This window comes from Chanodichthys erythropterus, chromosome 14 (genome assembly GCF_024489055.1).
Source record: "Chanodichthys erythropterus isolate Z2021 chromosome 14, ASM2448905v1, whole genome shotgun sequence".
Taxonomy (NCBI): domain Eukaryota; kingdom Metazoa; phylum Chordata; class Actinopteri; order Cypriniformes; family Xenocyprididae; genus Chanodichthys; species Chanodichthys erythropterus.
In genome coordinates, this window is record NC_090234.1 from 31,126,695 (window position 1) to 31,146,125 (window position 19,431).

Sequence of the window (19,431 nt, forward strand, 5' to 3'; positions counted from 1 at the left end):
ACAACACAAGATAATTGTGGACTTTGCCAAGTCCCATGTAATGAAGACGAATTATGATGGCACAAAGACAAACATAGAGAACGCTATGGCTTTGTTTAGGTGCATTTGCCTAACCATTACAACTAGAGTTCAGATTATTAGCCTCTTATATTACATTACATAAACTTCCTGAGGACACTTTTTTCAGCTGCTCTTTCATCATACATTTTTCCCATTGACAAAATAATGCTCAGTGAAAATTTTCCAACACATTAGAGTGAACATTAACATGGTTAAAACCGGTATTAATGTTTTAGCAAAAGCAAAAGGTGGATTGAACGGGTGCAGGTGGTGCTTTAGGCAGCGTAGAAACACCTGCATGAAGCTTATACAAAGGATCGCGGCTTACGCTAAGAAGCGAATACAAAAGATCCTTTCTGGAAATCTGGAAAATTAGTGAGCGGTTTTGCTTCAAATATCAATAAGGTCATCGCCGCTTTCGTCACTTTCCACTGTCAGTTGACGAGTCCACCACTTTTTGACTTCAGACCCTGAGGAGGCCTCGTCACTCACAGGGTTCATCTTACACACCATGGACTTCACGCTTGTGCGGCCTGTGGGACAAACACAAGACTGTGATGTGAGTCACCGGTTAACCAGCCACACACACACATCAATGTGCAGAATACTAAACACATAGAATAATAAACAATAAACAAGTCTTTGTTCTGTTTCAAACCCATTCAGAGAAACTTGGGAAGACATTCGATAAATTGTTTATACCAAAAACAATTAGGTAGAAACAAATATATTTTTATATTTGCTGCAATTTTCATTGTAAAATATTTATATCAAATTATTTATAATAATAACTTATAATATATAATTAAAATATAATATTTTTTACTTTTACATTTTGAACAATATATTTTATATTTGCTGCAAATTTCTTTTTTATATATTTATATTAATGCATCTTATATGTAAATAATCATATATAAATATTTACAATAACTTATAATGTATATTTAAAAAATTTGTTTTTTACATTTTGAGCCACATATTTTATATTTGCTGCATTTTTTTATTTTTATATATTTATATTAATGCATCTTATATATAAATCATTTATAACAATAACGTAAAAAATTTACACATTTTTATTTTTACATTTTGAACAATATATTTTTTATTTGCTGCAATTTTCATACATAAATATTTATATTAATGCATCTTATATACATCATTTATAATAATAACTTATAATGTCTATTTAAAATATATATTTTTTAACATTTTGAACAATATATTTTATATTTGCTGCAATTTCCATTTTTACAAAATAACATAATATGAAAATAACATGAAAACATTGGAAATATTTTCTTTGTACTTTTGTCAGTTAAATAAAGGTTGAAGAGAATTAACAAATCACAGATTCTTGATTTTATTGCATTTTGCAAAATGTCCTAATTTTTCTGGAAATTGTTGTAATATGGTTACATTAACTGTCTAGCCATAATACCTGTAAGTGTTTTTTATTATTATGTTATTATTATTCCTCATTTGTTAGCTGCTTATCATAAAATCAATCCTTTTGTGAATGTAACAAGCATGTGTAATAGTGAAAGTATATAAAGTTTGGTATAGACCTGCAGGCAGTCTCCACTGTCCCAGCTTCCTCTGGGGTCGGTCGGCGGAGTCCTGCCGGTAGCCGCTGCGGTCTGACAGGGTGGGGCTCAGTAAGGTTTGCAGGCCGCTGTTCTGCTGGGTCAGAACCAGGAAAACCATTTGAAATCATTTCATTAGAATGAAGACTCGACAACACAAAATCTTTAAAGAACAGACGCTAGTACGGTTACCTCTGGCTGAGTGGGATTGTCCTGGTTATGTGCGTTGGTGTCGTCGCTGGGGACGGTGGTCTCAATGCTGGGAGGGTTCAGCAGGCGTCGGAGATCCTGCTGTTGGCTCTCTCTCAGACTGAGAATAATGCTACATGACTGCTGCTGTTTCTGAAGAAGGAAGCTGGTGTCAGTGTTTTCATTCAGTAATATTAAAATCTATCACAGTGCCAGTATGCTGATATGGGACTAATTCCATTGCACAATGAGAATAAAAGCAATTGAACTGAATATAAGCAGTTATATCAGTGATCCAATCACTGTGTGAGTTTTATAGCTTTGACTATGGCCATGTTCATTTCCTACTCAAATCACATTTCTTTGTGAGAGGAGATATCAAAGTCCCATTCAAGAAAAGTCAGTTCATTCAGTGGCTATATTTGCAGTGCCTCCAGAAAGCTATTTTGGACACACAAGTCCAGTTCTTATCAATGTGAATGATGAAATACAGAAATCTCAAAAACTGCTTGACAAACTCACATTTTATGTTGTTTCTTATGCTCAAATAGTTAAAAAATATTTCAGGTTGGTCCGGCCAATGTGCATGTGCAGTTCCAAGCATGTGTCTCTGGACACTGATTATTTCCAATGACATACAGTGACACGATTTACACGATTGGCTCTTTTATTTAAAAGACGGGGCTTATTCTGCCATATTACAAATTGCATTTTCTCCCATTCAGAGTAATATGAATGAGCAGTAGCCTATTGGTATATATTCGGTCTTTGGTGATATTTACAGCTGCACAAGAAAATAAAGCTGCAAAAAGTTGTCTGAGTGAATTTCACTGGAAAAAAAGTGGTATTAATGTCAATCTGTGGTGTTAGATATTGCATGAATTCTCAAACTGACTGTTTAGGTCCCACTGCAAAAAAAGCTTGATCCACATATTAAACACATATTAAAGGCACATTTTTTTATTATTAAAATATCCAAAAACCACTAGAACAATGTTATATTTTTTGTTGACTTGTGTACTTACATTATCCCAAACATTTCCAACCATTTCCAATGTTTAAATCTTGAGAAATTCAGTCATTTTAACCAGGACACGGAGTATGTCATTTTGTTGCCTGTCAATTACATCATATGCGTGCTACCTTCAATTTCCAGTTTTACCAATATCGATCTAGATTACTGCAAAGTTCAGCAAGTCTCTCATATCAGCGAACACACAGAGTAACATTATAACAACTTTTCAACACACTATTTAGTATGATTGTTTTACCCCGCTAGAAATTTTACGTTCCCAGAACATTCTCAGAATGTTCCCAATGGTGTTAAGGATGTTGTCTAGTAACGCCTTGATCACTATCAACACCTCTTTGCCTTCCAAATGGCACTTGTAGCAAGCGAGAGGGTGTTGAACAATCCCTGAAGGTCCAAAAAATAATGTTTCACAAACCTTAAAAGAACTCCACATCGTGACCGTCTCTGAACATTCTGGGAACGTTACTAGGTGCCAGGTTACCCCCCTAGAAATTTTACATTCCCAGAACATTCTCAGAATGTCCCCACTGGTATTAAGGACGTTGCCTAGTAATGTTCCCAGTAAGTTCAGAGATGGTCACGATGTGGAGTTCTTTTAAGGTTTGAGGGACGTTATTTGGTGGACCTTCACAGAACATTTAGGGAACCATACTTTATTTGGAAATTTTCTCAGAACATCCCCACTTAAAAAATTTAATCGAAAATTAGAGCTAAATTGACTACAAAAGTGGCTGTTCAAACAAAAACTATTTTTTCTTAAATTCTTACAAAAAAAAGTTCTTTACAGGTAATTCTTGAATTAATATTATGAAAACTTTTCTTTAAAAAGCAAATCTCTTGCTGTAAGCTGACAACAACACACACGAACTAATATCGCTACTGCATCAGCAACTACACCGTTACTGTCTTTAAATAAGACAACATGCAGCAGATCATCAATGTTTCTGGATCATCACTGACTGAAGCACAGGCTCTACTCTCCAGCACAATGGTAACCTCACAAAACTCAGATAACAGAAACATTAAACACTAACAGATCTCTAGATCTCTGCATCTTCACTTATTACAAACCACTCTGACTTTATTTCTTTCATACAAATCTTCTTAATGAGGTGTTGATGTTTTATCAAAATGTATAATTGTCACCGTTACGGAGGTAAGCGCTTGCTTTAGTTGGGCTCCTGACCCGTGATGTTTTGTCTTTTTTTCTCCAGTTGTTGTAATTGTCATTTCTAAAGCACATTCTAATGGATTTAGTTGTTATCATGCAGTTGTCTTATTCATTGATCTCTGAATGTTGTATTTCTTTCATGTTGTTGTTCTATGAGTGCATAAAATCCTGCCCTGCTTTGGTATTTTGAAAATTTTTATCATTGTGCAGAATTTATTCAGACACCATCATGTAGACTCACACAGACATCAAGGGCACATTCAAGCTCAAACCGTGCGCAACGTTTTGCTGCGGTTTCCGTGTTGAACGACATGCTTCCTGGAAACGGTGTGTAACAGGTTTGAGATACGTTTTCTCTTGTTTGGTGGGTGTGTCAAAAATGTTCGCCCAATCAGCATCAACATGCATATAAACCATGCGGTATTAAAGAAACAGCTCGTAAATGTAATAAACATCAAAATAAATTCACAAGAGCAAGTATATTGTTTGCACATGTTTATTTACATTAATGGCAAAATGACTTAAATAATAAGAGCACAAGTACAGATCTTGAACTTCTTTAAGTCTGTCTAAATATCATTTACTAATTGAAATGTCTTCTGGTCCATATCCTTTCCTTAAGAAGCTAGACACTGATTAATGTAACATAAAAATACTATACTTATATATTTTGCTATTGTATTGTGAATACTTTCATAAATTTTCACAAACAAAGACAAATTTTGGATCACAATAATTAAGAACCACAGTTTCCACAAATCCCCTCACTTAAGGGCAGTGTCTGTAACATACAGCATATTTTGCAGTATTAAACGTGTATTTATACCAATGTCATCAGGCTCCGAAAATTCTTCAAAAAGAACAGCCTTCTCAGCTGCCATCGTTGAACAGGATGTTCAATGCACCACTGTTTCTGATTTAAAAAAAAAAACATTTTGTCGGGACTGAACGCAGCCCAAGATTCTGCGTATGAACCTCAACAATGGTGACAAAATTTTCAGAGAAACATGAACTCTGAGCATCACAAAACAAGCTACTAAAGTCACCAAAAAGATTTTAGTTTATTGTCACCATTGTTGAGGTTCATACACTGATTCATGATGTCTGTGTGAGTCTAAAAGACATTGCTCAAAACTCTACTTGTATAATGTATTTTAAAAAGAAAAAAAAAAACCTAACAGTTAATAGACTCATAGTTTAGTCTCCGGAGAGAAACGATGAATGAAGATCATTAAATAACCGAATTCATCTGATCAGACTTTCTCCTGCATTTTTTTTTCTATAACATGCATGTTTTGAAAACACAGTTAAAGCAGCCAGAAAAAAACACAATGTTAAAAAAAAATCAAGAATCAAGAGGCCATCTAAAGCAAATGCTCACCTCCATAACGGTGACTTCAAACTTTATTATTTTCTGTAAAAAAAGGCCAAGAATAAAGCCCAGAAAAAGAGGCAGAGAGTAAAAAGAGACAGAGCAATAGTTACAATCTTCTTTTACCCCTTCCTTGACCATGTGATTGAAACCCAAATGTGAGACATTCAAACTGACCAATCAGAAGATTAAAACTTCCCCCGCTGTACTAAGGGTGTGACAACTCGTAGACCCCCAATGTACACCCATCTTGGCCTACAGGCCTTGATCACTATCAACACCTCTTTGCCTTCCAAATGGCACTTGTAGCAAGCGAGAGGGTGTTGAACAATCCCTGAAGGTCCAAAAAATAATGTTTCACAAACCTTAAAAGAACTCCACATCGTGACCGTCTCTGAACATTCTGGGAATGTTACTAGGTGCCAGGTTACCCCCCTAGAAATTTTACATTCCCAGAACATTCTCAGAACATCCCCATTGGTGTGTAGGACGTTGCCTAGTAATGTTCCCGGTAAGTTCAGAGACGGTCACGATGTGGAGTTCTTTTAAGGTTTGAGGGACGTTATTTGGTGGACCTTCACAGAACATTCAGGACGTTCTGGGAATGTTTAGGGGACTATTACTATAGGACGTTCTGATAACTTCCCAAATGTCCTCTTTGTAACGTTCTTGCGCAACCATAAAATAACCAAAATAGAACATCCCCCTAAACTCATATCGGGAACGTTATTGAATGACCAACAGAGAACCATGTGGGAACGCTCAGTTAATGTCCCAAATATCCTCAATGTAATGTTGTTATGTGACCATAAAATGAACCAAATTGGAATGTCCCCCTGAAACCATATAAAGTCGAGTTCAGACTGCACAATTTTCAAAGTAGGCGGGTCACTGTTCTTTTCACACTGCATGTCTATCTTGGCCAGCATTCAGTCGCTGCTGTGTTCAAACTGCACGATGGATCGGCGATAGAAGGTTTCACACTGCATGACTTTACATTAGGAAGAATCGCCGACAACTCTGTCTGGCACGCAAACTACGTTTCACGACCAAACAAACGCGAGATGTGACAAGGAAACAACGTGACATCACGCGTGCAAGACCGGAGTTCTCACGTGAGACTGGGATTATTATTAAAAATGGTATCCCGCAAGAAGCTTGCAATACGAATTGCCTGTGTGCTGATTTGCAGCGAAAACAAGAAAAAGAAAGGAAATGGTTGGGGAGACGCTGATATTGTGGTCTATAACTCCTCCCCGAACTCCCCGCTGCTCTGTGTCTTGCTCTCTCATTGGCTGTCGGTCATCGCCGATGTAGTTTTCAGTCAGAACACTTTTCACACAGCAGGATTTTGAATCGCTGACAGGTCCAGATATTTAGCATGCCAAATATCTCACGGACAATTCTCTCAGATCGCGTCTTTGCTTATTTGCCTGATTTAACTGTGATTTCGGGCATTTGTTAGCGATTTCTCAAAACCTGTCGGCGAGCCAAAATCGCGGTTAAAACTCGGCTTAAGGAACCTTAAACTGCAGCACTTTCATTACAAAAGGAGGACGTTTTAGGAATGTCCCAAATGTTCTGTAAAATTTCAGAATTTGTCACTTTTAGAGAACTTTTAGGCAAGGAACTTTCAAGTTGTGCAAGGGCATGAGAACATTGTCTTCTGCGTGGGTGTTTTATAGAAAATAATAAAGTTTGATGTCACCATTATGGAGGTGAGCGTTTGCTTTCTCTGGCTATTTTAACTGTGTGCTTGAGAGACACTTGCTATAGCAAAAAAAAAAAAAATGCAAGTGAAATTCTGATCAAATTAATTGGATTGTTTAGTGCTGGTGATTCAGTCATCATAGAGTGTCTGGATCTTCACCAGAATCTAAACTATGAGTGTATTACAGTTTTTTACAGACGCTAGGACACATTTCCCAATACTTAGGTCACTTTTGCAAAACTCTTCACACAGTGAGCACAACAGAAGACTATGTGGGCTAAACTGAGGATCAATTATCATTGCTTTGGCACAGAATGCGTTCAATGACTACATCTCTCAAATTTCATGAATTCTTTTCTCATTCAGACACAACAACTACCAAAACTCTTTGTACGTACAGGCCAATTTGCACATGCTTACATACTGTTTTCAAAACTGTTAAACTTATGTTCAAAACAATAACATAATACAAAACTGAATACAACAGAAATATGCTGCATTTCTATAGTAATATAGTTATGAAATATATTCTGAATCTAAAAAATCAAATACTATCAAAACAATTAGATGAAACGGAACACCTACACAAGCATTCGTTTTTCAATTTCATTACCATCCAATCAAAAGGGGAAACTTAGGAATAATTTTGTTCTGTAATGTAAACATGGACCATGTAACATGTACTGCTGTGAATTATAAGCAGTAGAGAGTGTCATTCTTGTGTTATAAAGAAATTTAAAAAAAAAGAAAACATGTATAATGCTAACTGATGTTAGTGTTTTTAAGGTCGATGTTTTATGACTGACAAAGTGTGTTTGCTGGGTGAAAACCTTTGCTAATGTTCTGGAAGAATGAGTTGATTTGAGACATGTATGAAGTGTTTTGGTAGATTTAGTGCATTTTGAATGTGAAATGAACTGCTGTGCCAAGATGAAAGTTGGTTAGGAGAACTGTGTGAAAAGATTTTGAAAAAGTGAACTAAGTATTGAGAAATGTGTTCTAGCGATTGTAAAAAACTATAAATATTAGTTTTGCATTAATTATTATTATTTTTTTTTTAAGTCATTATACAGGTAGAGCTTTGAGCTGTGTTTCTTAGACTCAAACAGACATCATGAATCAGTGTATGATCCTCAACAATGGTGACAATAAACAAAAATCTTTTTTGTGACTTTAGTACTTGTTTTGTGATGTTCAAAGTTAACCTGCTTATCTGAAAATTTTGTCACCATTATTGAGGTTCATACGGAGAATCTTGATGTCTGTGTGAATCTACATGATCCTGCCTGAATAATTTCTGCATAAGGATAAAAGCTCTCAAAATGTCAAAGCAGGACAGGATTTTATGTCTTACCATAGAACTACAACATGAAAAAAATATATATATTTTATATTTGTGACCAACCAAATATATCTGATCTTTTCTTCTCTCTTTTTTTTTGGTAACAAATGCTTTAGAAACACACAGTTACAACAAACGGAGAAAAAAATATGGTTAAAATGTCAAGGGTCAGGAGCCCAACTAAAGCAAGTGCTTACCTCCGTAACGGTGACATTTATAAATTTTGATAAAACATCAACCACTCATAAAGAAGATTTGTATGAAAGAAATAAAGTCAGAGTGATTTGTAATAAGTGAAGATGCAGAGATCTGTTAGTGTTTAATGTTTCTGTTATCTGAGTTTTGTGAGGTTACCATTGTGCTGGAGAGTAGATCCTGTGCTTCAGTCAGTGATGAACCAGAAACATTGATGTTATACTGCATATTGCTACGGTAACTGTGTAGTTGCTGATGCAGTGATAAAACAATTACATTAGTTCATGTGTGTTGTTGCCAGCTAATGATTTACTGCAAGAGATTTGCATTTTAAAGAATAGGTTTCATAATATTAATCCAGGAGTTACCTGTAAAGAGCTTTTTTTTTCAAAGATAAAATAGTTTTTGTTTGAACAGCCACTTTTGTAAGTCATTTTAGCTCTAATTTTCAATTTAATTTTGATAAGGGCAGTGGGGACATTCTGAGAACATTTCCAAATAAAATGTGGTTCCCTAAATGTTCTGTGAAGGTCCACCAAATAACGTCCCTCCAACCTTAAAAAAACTCCACATTGTGACCATCTCTGAATGTATTGGGAACGTTACCAGGCAACGTCCTTAACACCAGTGGGGACATTCTGAGAATGTTCTGGGAATGTAAAATTTCTAGCGGGGATAGGCACTCGCCCCCATTTTCATTATTAAACACTTGCAGTCTGTATAATTCATAAACACAACTTCATTCTTTATAAATCTCTCCAACAGTGTGTAATGTTAGCTTTAGCCACGGAGCATAGCCTCAAACTCATTCAGAATCAAATGTAAATATCCAAATAAAAACCATACTTATGCGATTAGACATGTTGCATGACGAACACATTGTAAAGATCCATTTTGAGGGTTATATTAGCTGTGTGAACTTTGTTTATGCTGTTTAAGGCAAGTACGAGCTCCGGCTAGTGCAATTACTAATTATTTGTGCTAACTTGTTTTGATTTGGTATTAACTTTGAAGTGTTACTTTTGCAATGTTGATTAAGCGACCTCTAGTGGCAAAAATTACATATTGTGCCTTTAAAGTGGATCATATTGGAATTGACAATGTCAGATTCAGGGTGAGATCAAATCCGATTTGGGACACATTGAGATGTAGAGTGAATGGAGCAACTGTTTTCAGTTTAGTTGGGTAAATGTCATGACTCTCAGGAGTGTGAGAGCCATGGTGTTTGTGTGGACTCACGGCTCGTATGCGTTTCAGGCACTTCTTTAACCACATGCGTATGGTTTGTTTGGCAACCTCCTCCTCTATAGTGTATTCAAGCTGCTCTCGTGCCAACAGCTCCTCCAGCTGAAGACTCTTCCGGATATCAACCGAGCGGTACGACAACATGCTGAAACACACAATTAACAACTTCAAATAGGCTACAGAAGAAGCTTAGGGACCAATATGAACCACATAATAGCGAATGATTGACCCTTTCAGGGTTTGTTCTTTTTGTGCTGGGGAAGAAGATTAGAGTTTTGATACTAACTCTATTCAAAAACAGGAAATTTTGATTTGTCATGACATGAACTTAAAAATGTGCTATAATGAATACCACAGTCCTTTCTAACCTCAGTACATCATGGAAGGTGACATCTCCTCCATTGTGCAGCCGCTCCATCTCGTAACACATGTGTTTGAAGAGAAGCTTATCTTTGTCCAGGTCAACTTCCAAACGACCCCTCAGCAGACGGAGCAGAAACTTCACCCGAGAGGTTGGAATCACTCCCTGTATCAAAATCATTCAGATCTATTGCTGATGCTGGTTTCAGAAAACTTGTCATAACAGTAAATACCTTCTCAAACAGCAACAACAACAAAAAAGCTAAGCACTATAAGAAGATTCTCAGACTATCGCTCTGTTCCTAGTAGGCTGCCTATCTAGACAGCATTTTAAGGGATCAAAGGCATGTTCCTTTTATTAAATTCTAAAGCATCATTCGTATCCTTAGCAAAGCGGGCAATTCCAGAATGCTTTGTGATTAACTATGGAATAGAAATTATATATATATATATATATATATATATATATATATATATATATATATATATATATATATATAAATAGGTATAAATAGTTTAATCTAAATTAAATTCTAAATTATTTGTATACACAGTGTATTTTATGCATATTAGAGTATTGCGCATTTAGCTTACAAACATGTTAATGACAAACTCTACTGGCTAAAACTGCATTTTTTTTATTTATTTTTTTTGGTAACTTTTGATTTCATCCAAAATAGTTTTGGAGGACAAAAATCACTGACCGAAACAGTGACATTTAATTAGCACTTCTCTGATGATGCGTTTTGGCTCTGTCAGTGTGCTACAACAGGTAAACATGTCAGTCACTTGTCCATGACCACAAAGGATGCTAGAGTAGCAATATGTAAAATCTGTTTGGCTGAAATAAAAAAAAAAGGCAGGCAGCTTGTTGTCGAAGAACTTTACTTCGACTGGTTTAATTTATCACCAAACGCATTGCTAGTAAAATCCGGTTGCTGCCTAATGCAGCGTTACAAATCAGCTTTTCGAGGTTCCATCACAGTCAGGATGACACCGAAGCAGATCACTAGATTTTGGACCAAAGCTCATGTTTCTAATTATGGACCTAGTCCTTCCTGTGCTCAGCTGTTACAGTCTTATGGTTTCAAGTGTTTCTAGCTGATCGCAGAACTGCTGGTTGACTCATTAAGGTCAGAAAATGCCTGGTGTGCCTCATTTAACTCATATACACGAGCAGATATTACTGATCCTACGGGGGAGGTCAAATCTGCACGCACTTCTCTCTGCTGCTCTCAATAAGGCTGTTTCCTCCTAATGAAGATGACAGTTCAACACCTCTCACTATCTGTGACAGGCAGTAATAACCTCCAATTACTCTGGAGGTGAGAATGTCGATGCGTGTGATTCATTCATTTGCAGCTTCAGAGCCGGTGCGGAGAGCACACATGGGTATTAACTCAAAATCATCCCTGCTGACAGCCGCTGATCACAGGCACGTCCCCTCCTCCTCCTCCTCCTCACCTCCCGCTTGTCATCCACCATGTTCCAAATGATCTGGAAGTGACGCAGGTCGTTGTAACTTAGCAACTGGTCCTCTTCGGTAGAGTAGAACAAAGAGAAATTCTCCACAATGATAGCTGAGGGGGAGATAAAGTAATTAGGGTTGGGTTAGCTTTCAGCTAGGCTCTCAGTGCTTAAAGTCCCCATGAAATTGAAGGTTTTTGGCTTTTAGTATGAATATGTTAGCCTTAAGGTTATCTATAAGCTAGTGTGCTCCACAACAATGACAAAACGTACAGTCTCTCTCCTCCGCCAATATGGATCAACGATTTTGATGACATTACTCTGCACTTCAGCTTCTCATCAGATTTTCTGTCCAATCAAATGCTCTCTAGAATCTAAAGCGTCCCTTAGACTATAAATAGACGCTGAAGCTGGGGCTGAAATCGGTCACATGTTCAGAGAATTACAATGTTCTATATGGTGAATGGCATACACTATACAGGGGATAGGGAATGATTCAGAATGATTCAATGATTCAGTGTAAATATGCTTTCCATTGGGCGAATGAAGTCTGGTTTCATGTTACTGTCACGCAAACCATCACAGCACGCACACAGTCTGCTCTGCTCCGGTTCAGAGACACAATAGCACAGAGCGGATCATATGCGCGAGTTGGCACAGACAACAAAACATATCGGACCCATTTGAATTCTACACAGAATGCTATATTTTAAAGCAATATGGAGGAGATTAGGAATAGAAACTGTTAGACAGACTTGGCAATAGAAACAGCACTGATGAGTAGAAGAAATAACACTGGTGCCATGCACCAACATAAATTACACACTTTTCAAACTACATGTCCTCAGCATAATTATGTTCACTATTTTTCTTTAGTAACGGTTTCATATTTAATCCAAAAAGGGGAATCTATTAGACCAGGGGTGTCTAACTCATTTTAAATTGAGGGCCGGATTGGAAAAAAATAACCATGTGTGGGCCGAATTAATTAAAAAATACAAACAACAAAAAAAACCCTTAGTGCGCTGATTAATATTAACCATATGAACAACAAAATAATTTACAAGAAAACTAGTACACTGCTCATTAAAACTGCATTTGTTTTTACAGATGCAGTTATTAAATTACAATAAGGTTAGATTTTTATAATAATGCTTTTTTAAATATTTTTTTATTAGTGACATACCTAGTTTGTTTTTTCGTGGCCAATTCCAAATTTTTTAGAAGCAAATTGGCCAATTCTGATACTGGTTGCAGATTTTTTTTTTTTTTAAGCAAATTTATTTGTTAGTTGTTCAAAAAATATATGTAGCTCTTTGATATTAGAGGCAAAAACTTTTTATCACAATCCCAACAAAGATGTTATGCACATGAGTATGAGCAGTTGTTTTTAATTTAAATTATTGTATAATTTCAAGATTAACAGCAAAAACAGCATGACTTTAGCTTTGTGAAATTATGCTACATAAGACACCTGCACAAAAAAATCAGCAGACAGACTGTCCAGCACAATGGTAACCTCACAAAACTCAGATAAGAGAAACATTAAACACTAACAGATCTCTGCATCTTCACTTATTACAAACCACTCTGACTTTATTTCTTTCATACAAATCTTCTTAATGAGGTGCTGATGTTTTATCAAAATGTATAGATGTCACCGTTATGGAGGTAAGCGCTTGCTTTAGTTGGGCTCCTGACAAAAAAAACAAAAAACCAAACAAAATCGGATCACATGGATTTGGTTGCTCGTTGTTGATGATTTTGTCATCATATTGGTCTTATTCACTGATCTGAATATTGTGGTTTTTTTTCATGTTGTAGTTCTATGATAATGCCTAAAACTCTGTCCTGCTTCAATATTTTTAAAGTTTTTACCATTATGCAGAAATTATTCAGACAGCTTCATGTAGATTCACACAGACATCAAGATTCTCCGTATGATCCTCAACAATGGTGACAAAATTTTCAGATAACCAGATTAACTCCGAACATCACAAAACAAGCTACTAAAGTCACAAAAAAGATTTTTGTTTATTGTCACCATTGTCGAGGATCATACGCTGATTCATGATGTCTGTTTGAGTTTAAAAGACACTGCTCAAAACTCTGTCTATATAATGAATTAAAAAAAAACTCAAAGAAAAAAACAAAAACAAAACATTAAAGGAAAACTAACATTTAATACCCTCATAGTTTAGTCTCTGGAGAAGACCAGTGAATCAAACATCATGATTCAATGATGACGATTGAATCACCAGCACTAAACAGGCCAAGTCATCTGATCAGAATTTCTCTTGCATTTTTTGCTACAATAAATATGTTTTGGAAACAGTTAAAGCAGCCAGAGAAAATCTAATGTTAAAATGTCAAGAATCAAGAGCCCATCTAAAGCAAATGCTCACCTCCATAACGGTGACTTCAAACTTTATTATTTTTTTATAAAACACCCATGCAGAAGGTGACGTTCTCGTGACCTTGCGCAACTTTGCCTAAAAGTTCTCTAAAAGTTCTGAAATTTTACAGAACATTTGGGATATAAAACATCCTCTTTTGGTAGTGAAAGTGCTGCAGTTTAAGATTCCTTATATGATTTTAGGGGAACATTCCAATTTGGTTAATTTTATGGTCACATATAAGAACGTTACAATGAGGATGTTTAGGACATTGAGCATTGCCACATGGTCCTCTGTTGGTCATTTAATAACGTTCCCCATATGAGTTGAGGGGGACGTTCTATTTTGGTTACTTTATGGTGGTGCGAGAATGTTACAAAGAGACTGTATAGACACTTATTGGTCTATACAGATGTAGACCAATAAGTGTCTACATCTGTATAGTCCATAAACCAAAAGTTTATATTTATTTGTTTATTTGTTAAAGTTTATTTGTTAAAACTGGCTTTGACCCAAAGTGATTCAAAGCTTCATTCATATTCAGTAGTGACCAGGGCTGAACTATGAGAGAAAGTCAGGGGAAGGAACCTCTCTGTTCTGGGAAAAAAGAGATAATAAACATGGAAGGACGTCAGGAAGAATAATGAGCAGCGATATTGTATTTTATGAGCTAGTTTGGCTAGCGTCTAAAGCAGGAGGAAATTAGATGGCACCCTGGGAGATGAAACAGGATATTGTGTCAGCAGTCAGGGGAAAGAGGTGCTTACCTACGAGCAGGTTGAGCATGATGTAAGCAATGATGACATAGAAGGAGCAAAAGTAAATGAGGGCGCCAGCATAGTTTCCGCAGTCCGTCTCCCAGTAGCGATGTTTGTCCGGGGTGCAGAATGGCGCCTGCACCTGGGGAACAAGGCAGACAAACAAACATAATTAACACATGGGGCTTGCAGCTGATGTGCTTTGATTTAAATAAATCATTCAGAAGTGTGTAGAATGAAACCAGATTTTTTTAAATGATTTTCACAGCAAGCACGCTTGTTTGCGGGCAAAACGGGGCTGCCATCCAATCTCTTACCATGCAGTCATGCATGATCTTATTCCAGTCTTCACCTGTGACTATTCGAAACAGTACAGTGATGGCTTTCCCCGCGGTGGAGAAGTTTGCATGCCTGTTGGCGAAAGAAGAAAAGGTAACAGCTCAAGCAGAGTCACTTCCTCTCAAGCTGTCAGCTTCACCTGAAAATTGATTCTATGAAATGCAAGTAGGGCGTTCAAGCAAAACGTTTAGACAACACCAATTATATCAGCGCTGTGGGTAGAAGTAAGCGTTACAAATCTCGCCTCTGGCACGCTGACACAGTGAAATCATTGCCTCTGTGTGTCATATGACAGCTCACCTGTTAATGTTTTCGCCGTATTTGACAGTGCCGAAAAGGACAACGCCAGCGAATGCGTAGCACAGCAACAGCAAGAACATGCCCACGATAATGAAGAAACTCTTGTACATGCTGACAACCACAGTTAGCAAAAGCATCTTTAACGTCACCTGTAAATACAAGACAGCTCAGTGGTGAAGGAAATGCACTGTAGGGTTTGGATGAGGAAATATCATTTTCATGTTATGTTGCATATTTTTACAAGCATAATCATTAAGGGAATACTCACATGCTTCCCACATATGGTGAAAAACCTGAATACTATCACACATGTGCCCATCATGTATGTGTAAGCATTCTAAAGAAAGAGAAATTCAAGGCATTTATTTGTAATATAACGCACATTTAACCTCAAAGTGCTGTACTGTGCATCACAAAACAAAGCAAAATCATGTATATTAAATTTAGATCATAATAATTGTACCTTTGTGAATCTGAAATTGAAACAACAGATCATTGTTTTTTCTACTGTTTAAACAGCAGTGCCTTTTTGGTCTGACATGTACGATAGGCTTCAAATTTCAATTAATTTGGTATCGAAGTTTACTAGAAATGCTTTAACCTTTTGTATAACAATTGTAGATGTACACAATCAGTTTTTATTTAATTTTTTATTTTAGCAAACTTTATATTCATAAATGTAAGTGCCTTAAAACAAAGCAATTGTTTAAATCTTTGAGTTTTACAAAAATTAAAGGTAAAGGAAAATTGTTTCCTTTAATTTATCAGAAGACCCCAGTAAAGAAGCTGATGTTGTTTTCATTCATTATTTTGTTAATCTGAAAAACATTGATTTATTTTTGTGTAGTGCTCTTTTATTTGATTTTGTATTGCCTAATTGTAATTGTGCAAGAAATTTCTTTAAAAAGAAGCTCAAATCATTTAGTTAAAAGGTGCAAAACTGCTGAAAATGCATGACATTTTAGTAAGTACCTGTAAAGCAAAGTGCAAAACGATCCATATGACTCCCAGGGATGTGACGAGTAGGTCATATCTGTTTCTCCTGCTCTGCCAGTATCCGGCTGGTGACATGGCTATCAGCTTCATAGTCACCTGCAGCAGAGGAAATTTAATTATGTCATGACCGTACAATACTTCAGAAAGACCTCATGAACTGCAGAGCCTCTGGTGAATTTTAAAATCTTGCTTGGGCTGACTCATGAAAGAACAGGAAACAGTAACACTTTTACCTCCAGAACAAAAATGAAAGTGAAAACCACAGACATTGTGGCCAAGGGAAAAGTAACCAGGTCACCTTCATCCCACTGTAACACATACACAAAAAATAATTTGTAATGTTAGTGCTAAGGTCCAACTAAAATGTGTTTTGTTGCTGTAAACTTCCTCACCTTAACAGACAGAAGGACAGACTGTGCTAACACCAGCACTGCGATACCTCGCTTGAAAAAGGGATGCTGGGTGATGTCGTACATTTTCGCTCGGAATCCACCATTTTCTGTAAAGGCAAGAGAAGGAATTTCAGTTTTGAAAGAACAGAAAATTAGGGCTTTTCAGAATGAACTGCTACTGTAGTTATAAAACAAAGACCTGGTCAAAATCCCCTGACCTTCAGAATAATTTCTGTGCTCTCTTTTATCATCAATGAGAGAAAATCGTCTCAACTGTTCATTCAATGCACTCGGTAAGAGCTTTACCCTTGGCCTTGCTTTTACAGATCCGCCGAATCATCGTTTTGCTGTCTTTTAGCTTAAGGTCACAAGGTCTGAGTGTCATTCATCATACACTGTAATCACAAGTTCATTTCAACAGCCACAGAACACAGACAGATTATTTGAAGCTGGTTTCAATAGAGTTGGAATTGATGTGGTTACTCTGCCGAGTGCTGACTAAGGTATTGATTTTTCTCTTATTCCAATGTGCAGACTACCTGGCAGGAAGCACAAAAAGAAGCTTCGTTGACTGCCATTCACAGCCCTCTATAGCTATCCCTCATTTTAGTACGTATACGGCATGCACTGAATATTATTGCAGCAGTATTATTTTAGCATTATTTATATACTATTATAGCACTTATCACGATTCACGGTCTCTGACGCCCATACACTTTTAGGGCAGAAGGTTGGACTGCTAAATATTATTAGTAGTAGTAGTAGTAGTAGTAGTAATGACGTTTGGTTTTTGAGACTGTTTGAAGGAAATTTAATTTAAGTCAGAAGGTTGCATAACTTGCAGTGTGGCAAAATGCGCTTTGTTTTGTTTGAACAAAATTAGATTTCAGTTATCAGTATTGGAGGAAGAGCACACTGCCTCCATGCTGATAGTGAAAAGCCCTTGGTTCAGCTCATTGTTTACAAAGGCTGCATAGATGAACAATTCTATTGTAATTTACAAAGAACTGCAGCATGTTTTTCTATTGGTTAAAATGATAATTGAACAAGCCAGACGTATTTAATGACTAAGAAAAGAAAAGAAAAGTACTGAAAATCTGTCCATTGCAGCTCTTGGAATTTGGTTCAAAACATATCAATCAAACATGTCAGTAGATTGAAGAATTTTTTGTGTCTAATTGCCACATAAAATATGCCTGGATAATTGCCTACTATGATAATTGTGTTTATTCTTTCCTGCTGTTATGAAACATGTCTTTGAAGTGTCTGTTTCCAGGCGAGCCAACGGCAGTCAAACATAAAAACATAATGAGCTACTGCCTTCACCGCAGAGTCTGCGACTGCCAAATCAATCAGTCAGTCAATCTATGGGAGACACAGGGAGAATCGCTCTTCTCTCTTTGGCTCTAAGGTGCCCACGGAGCCCAAAGTCATTCATACTACAGGCAGCTATAACTTCTGACTCAGAAGTGAAGTGGTTATTATCAAGTGTGTGATTGCCTTGGGGGTGTACCCACCGCTGAAAGCTTAAATTTAGTTTGTTCTCTACTATGGCAGAAGAGAGCTGATTAAATGCTTCAGGAAACACATGCAAAGCAGGGAAGGCTCATTAGCCAGGAGAGGAAGAAGGGAAGATGGAGGGAGGGAAAAAAAGAGAAAGAAAGAGACTGAGAGGCTGCTGCTGAATAATACAGTACACTCGCTGCTCTGGTGACGTTTATCCAGTTACCTGCAGAACTCCTTCTGAAAGACGCTTTAGTTATCTTCAAATGTTTTTGATGGACAAAATAACAAACATTCTGATGCAGTTTATACTTTAATGTAATTAAAATATATTATTATTCTTGCAACTACTAGTCTCTGTTGCTCAAACACATGATGCCATCAAAACGGCAATAAAGCAACCTTATGGTGGTGCACAAATAGATCTTTAAATTCTAGAGACCTCCAGTGAGCACTTACCTGGACGTGGGGGAAGGTGGAGGGGCTGAGCAATCTTCAGACGACTTTTCAAATCTTCCCATCTCCTCTGATCCACAGTCAAAAGAGCTGTGCCCTACACAAACACATTTAGCACATCTGATCAGGGAACAGCATACAAACATAACTACTAATCAACTAACAGTAAGAAAACTGCCCAACCTTATTTTCATTAAAGTTGGCTATGACAACACCAACAAAAAGGGTGAGCCCAATCATACAGCCCAGGAACACAAAGACATGGATGTAGATGCCATGAATCTGAGACAATTGAAGGTCCTGATCAGTACAGCCCAGATCAATTAATTTAGTGGTATAGAGGTCACTGTTTAAAAAAAAAAGTAACTTACCGGTCCCACTCTGTGTATGATGACATCTCTCACCTCCACCCAACCCTTCAGAGATAGCACCTCAAACAGAGCCAGCATGGCATTGCCTACATTATCGAAATTGAAGTTTCGAGGGTTTGCCCTAAAAACAGCAGTAAAAAATTTTATTGAAAGATAAAACAGACATTTATTTGTTATATTCGCCCT

The 19,431-nt window shown here is 36.8% G+C and overlaps 1 protein-coding gene across 4 annotated transcripts in view; it reads right to left on the minus strand.

Annotated features, from left to right (window-relative positions):
- Nucleotides 1-438: 438 nt before the first annotated feature.
- Nucleotides 439-19,431, minus strand: part of nalcn (sodium leak channel, non-selective) — a 127,758-nt gene continuing 108,765 nt past the window's right edge. For 2 of the 4 annotated variants that reach the window (XM_067408936.1, XM_067408939.1), the window contains 16 exons: nucleotides 19,246-19,366; nucleotides 19,058-19,156; nucleotides 18,878-18,971; nucleotides 16,916-17,022; nucleotides 16,757-16,831; nucleotides 16,500-16,619; nucleotides 15,796-15,864; nucleotides 15,528-15,676; nucleotides 15,206-15,299; nucleotides 14,898-15,030; nucleotides 11,732-11,847; nucleotides 10,276-10,433; nucleotides 9,902-10,052; nucleotides 1,842-1,991; nucleotides 1,632-1,743; nucleotides 439-593 (listed from right to left, as the gene is read on the minus strand). In XM_067408936.1, coding sequence (XP_067265037.1) covers nucleotides 451-593; nucleotides 1,632-1,743; nucleotides 1,842-1,991; nucleotides 9,902-10,052; nucleotides 10,276-10,433; nucleotides 11,732-11,847; nucleotides 14,898-15,030; nucleotides 15,206-15,299; nucleotides 15,528-15,676; nucleotides 15,796-15,864; nucleotides 16,500-16,619; nucleotides 16,757-16,831; nucleotides 16,916-17,022; nucleotides 18,878-18,971; nucleotides 19,058-19,156; nucleotides 19,246-19,366 — 1,891 coding nt within the window. In that variant the 3' untranslated portion in view covers nucleotides 439-450. Of the gene's footprint in view, nucleotides 594-1,631; nucleotides 1,747-1,841; nucleotides 1,992-9,901; nucleotides 10,053-10,275; nucleotides 10,434-11,731; nucleotides 11,848-14,897; nucleotides 15,031-15,205; nucleotides 15,300-15,527; nucleotides 15,677-15,795; nucleotides 15,865-16,499; nucleotides 16,620-16,756; nucleotides 16,832-16,915; nucleotides 17,023-18,877; nucleotides 18,972-19,057; nucleotides 19,157-19,245; nucleotides 19,367-19,431 lie in introns of all 4 variants that reach the window. The other 2 variants (XM_067408935.1, XM_067408938.1) reach the window with 2 other exon arrangements.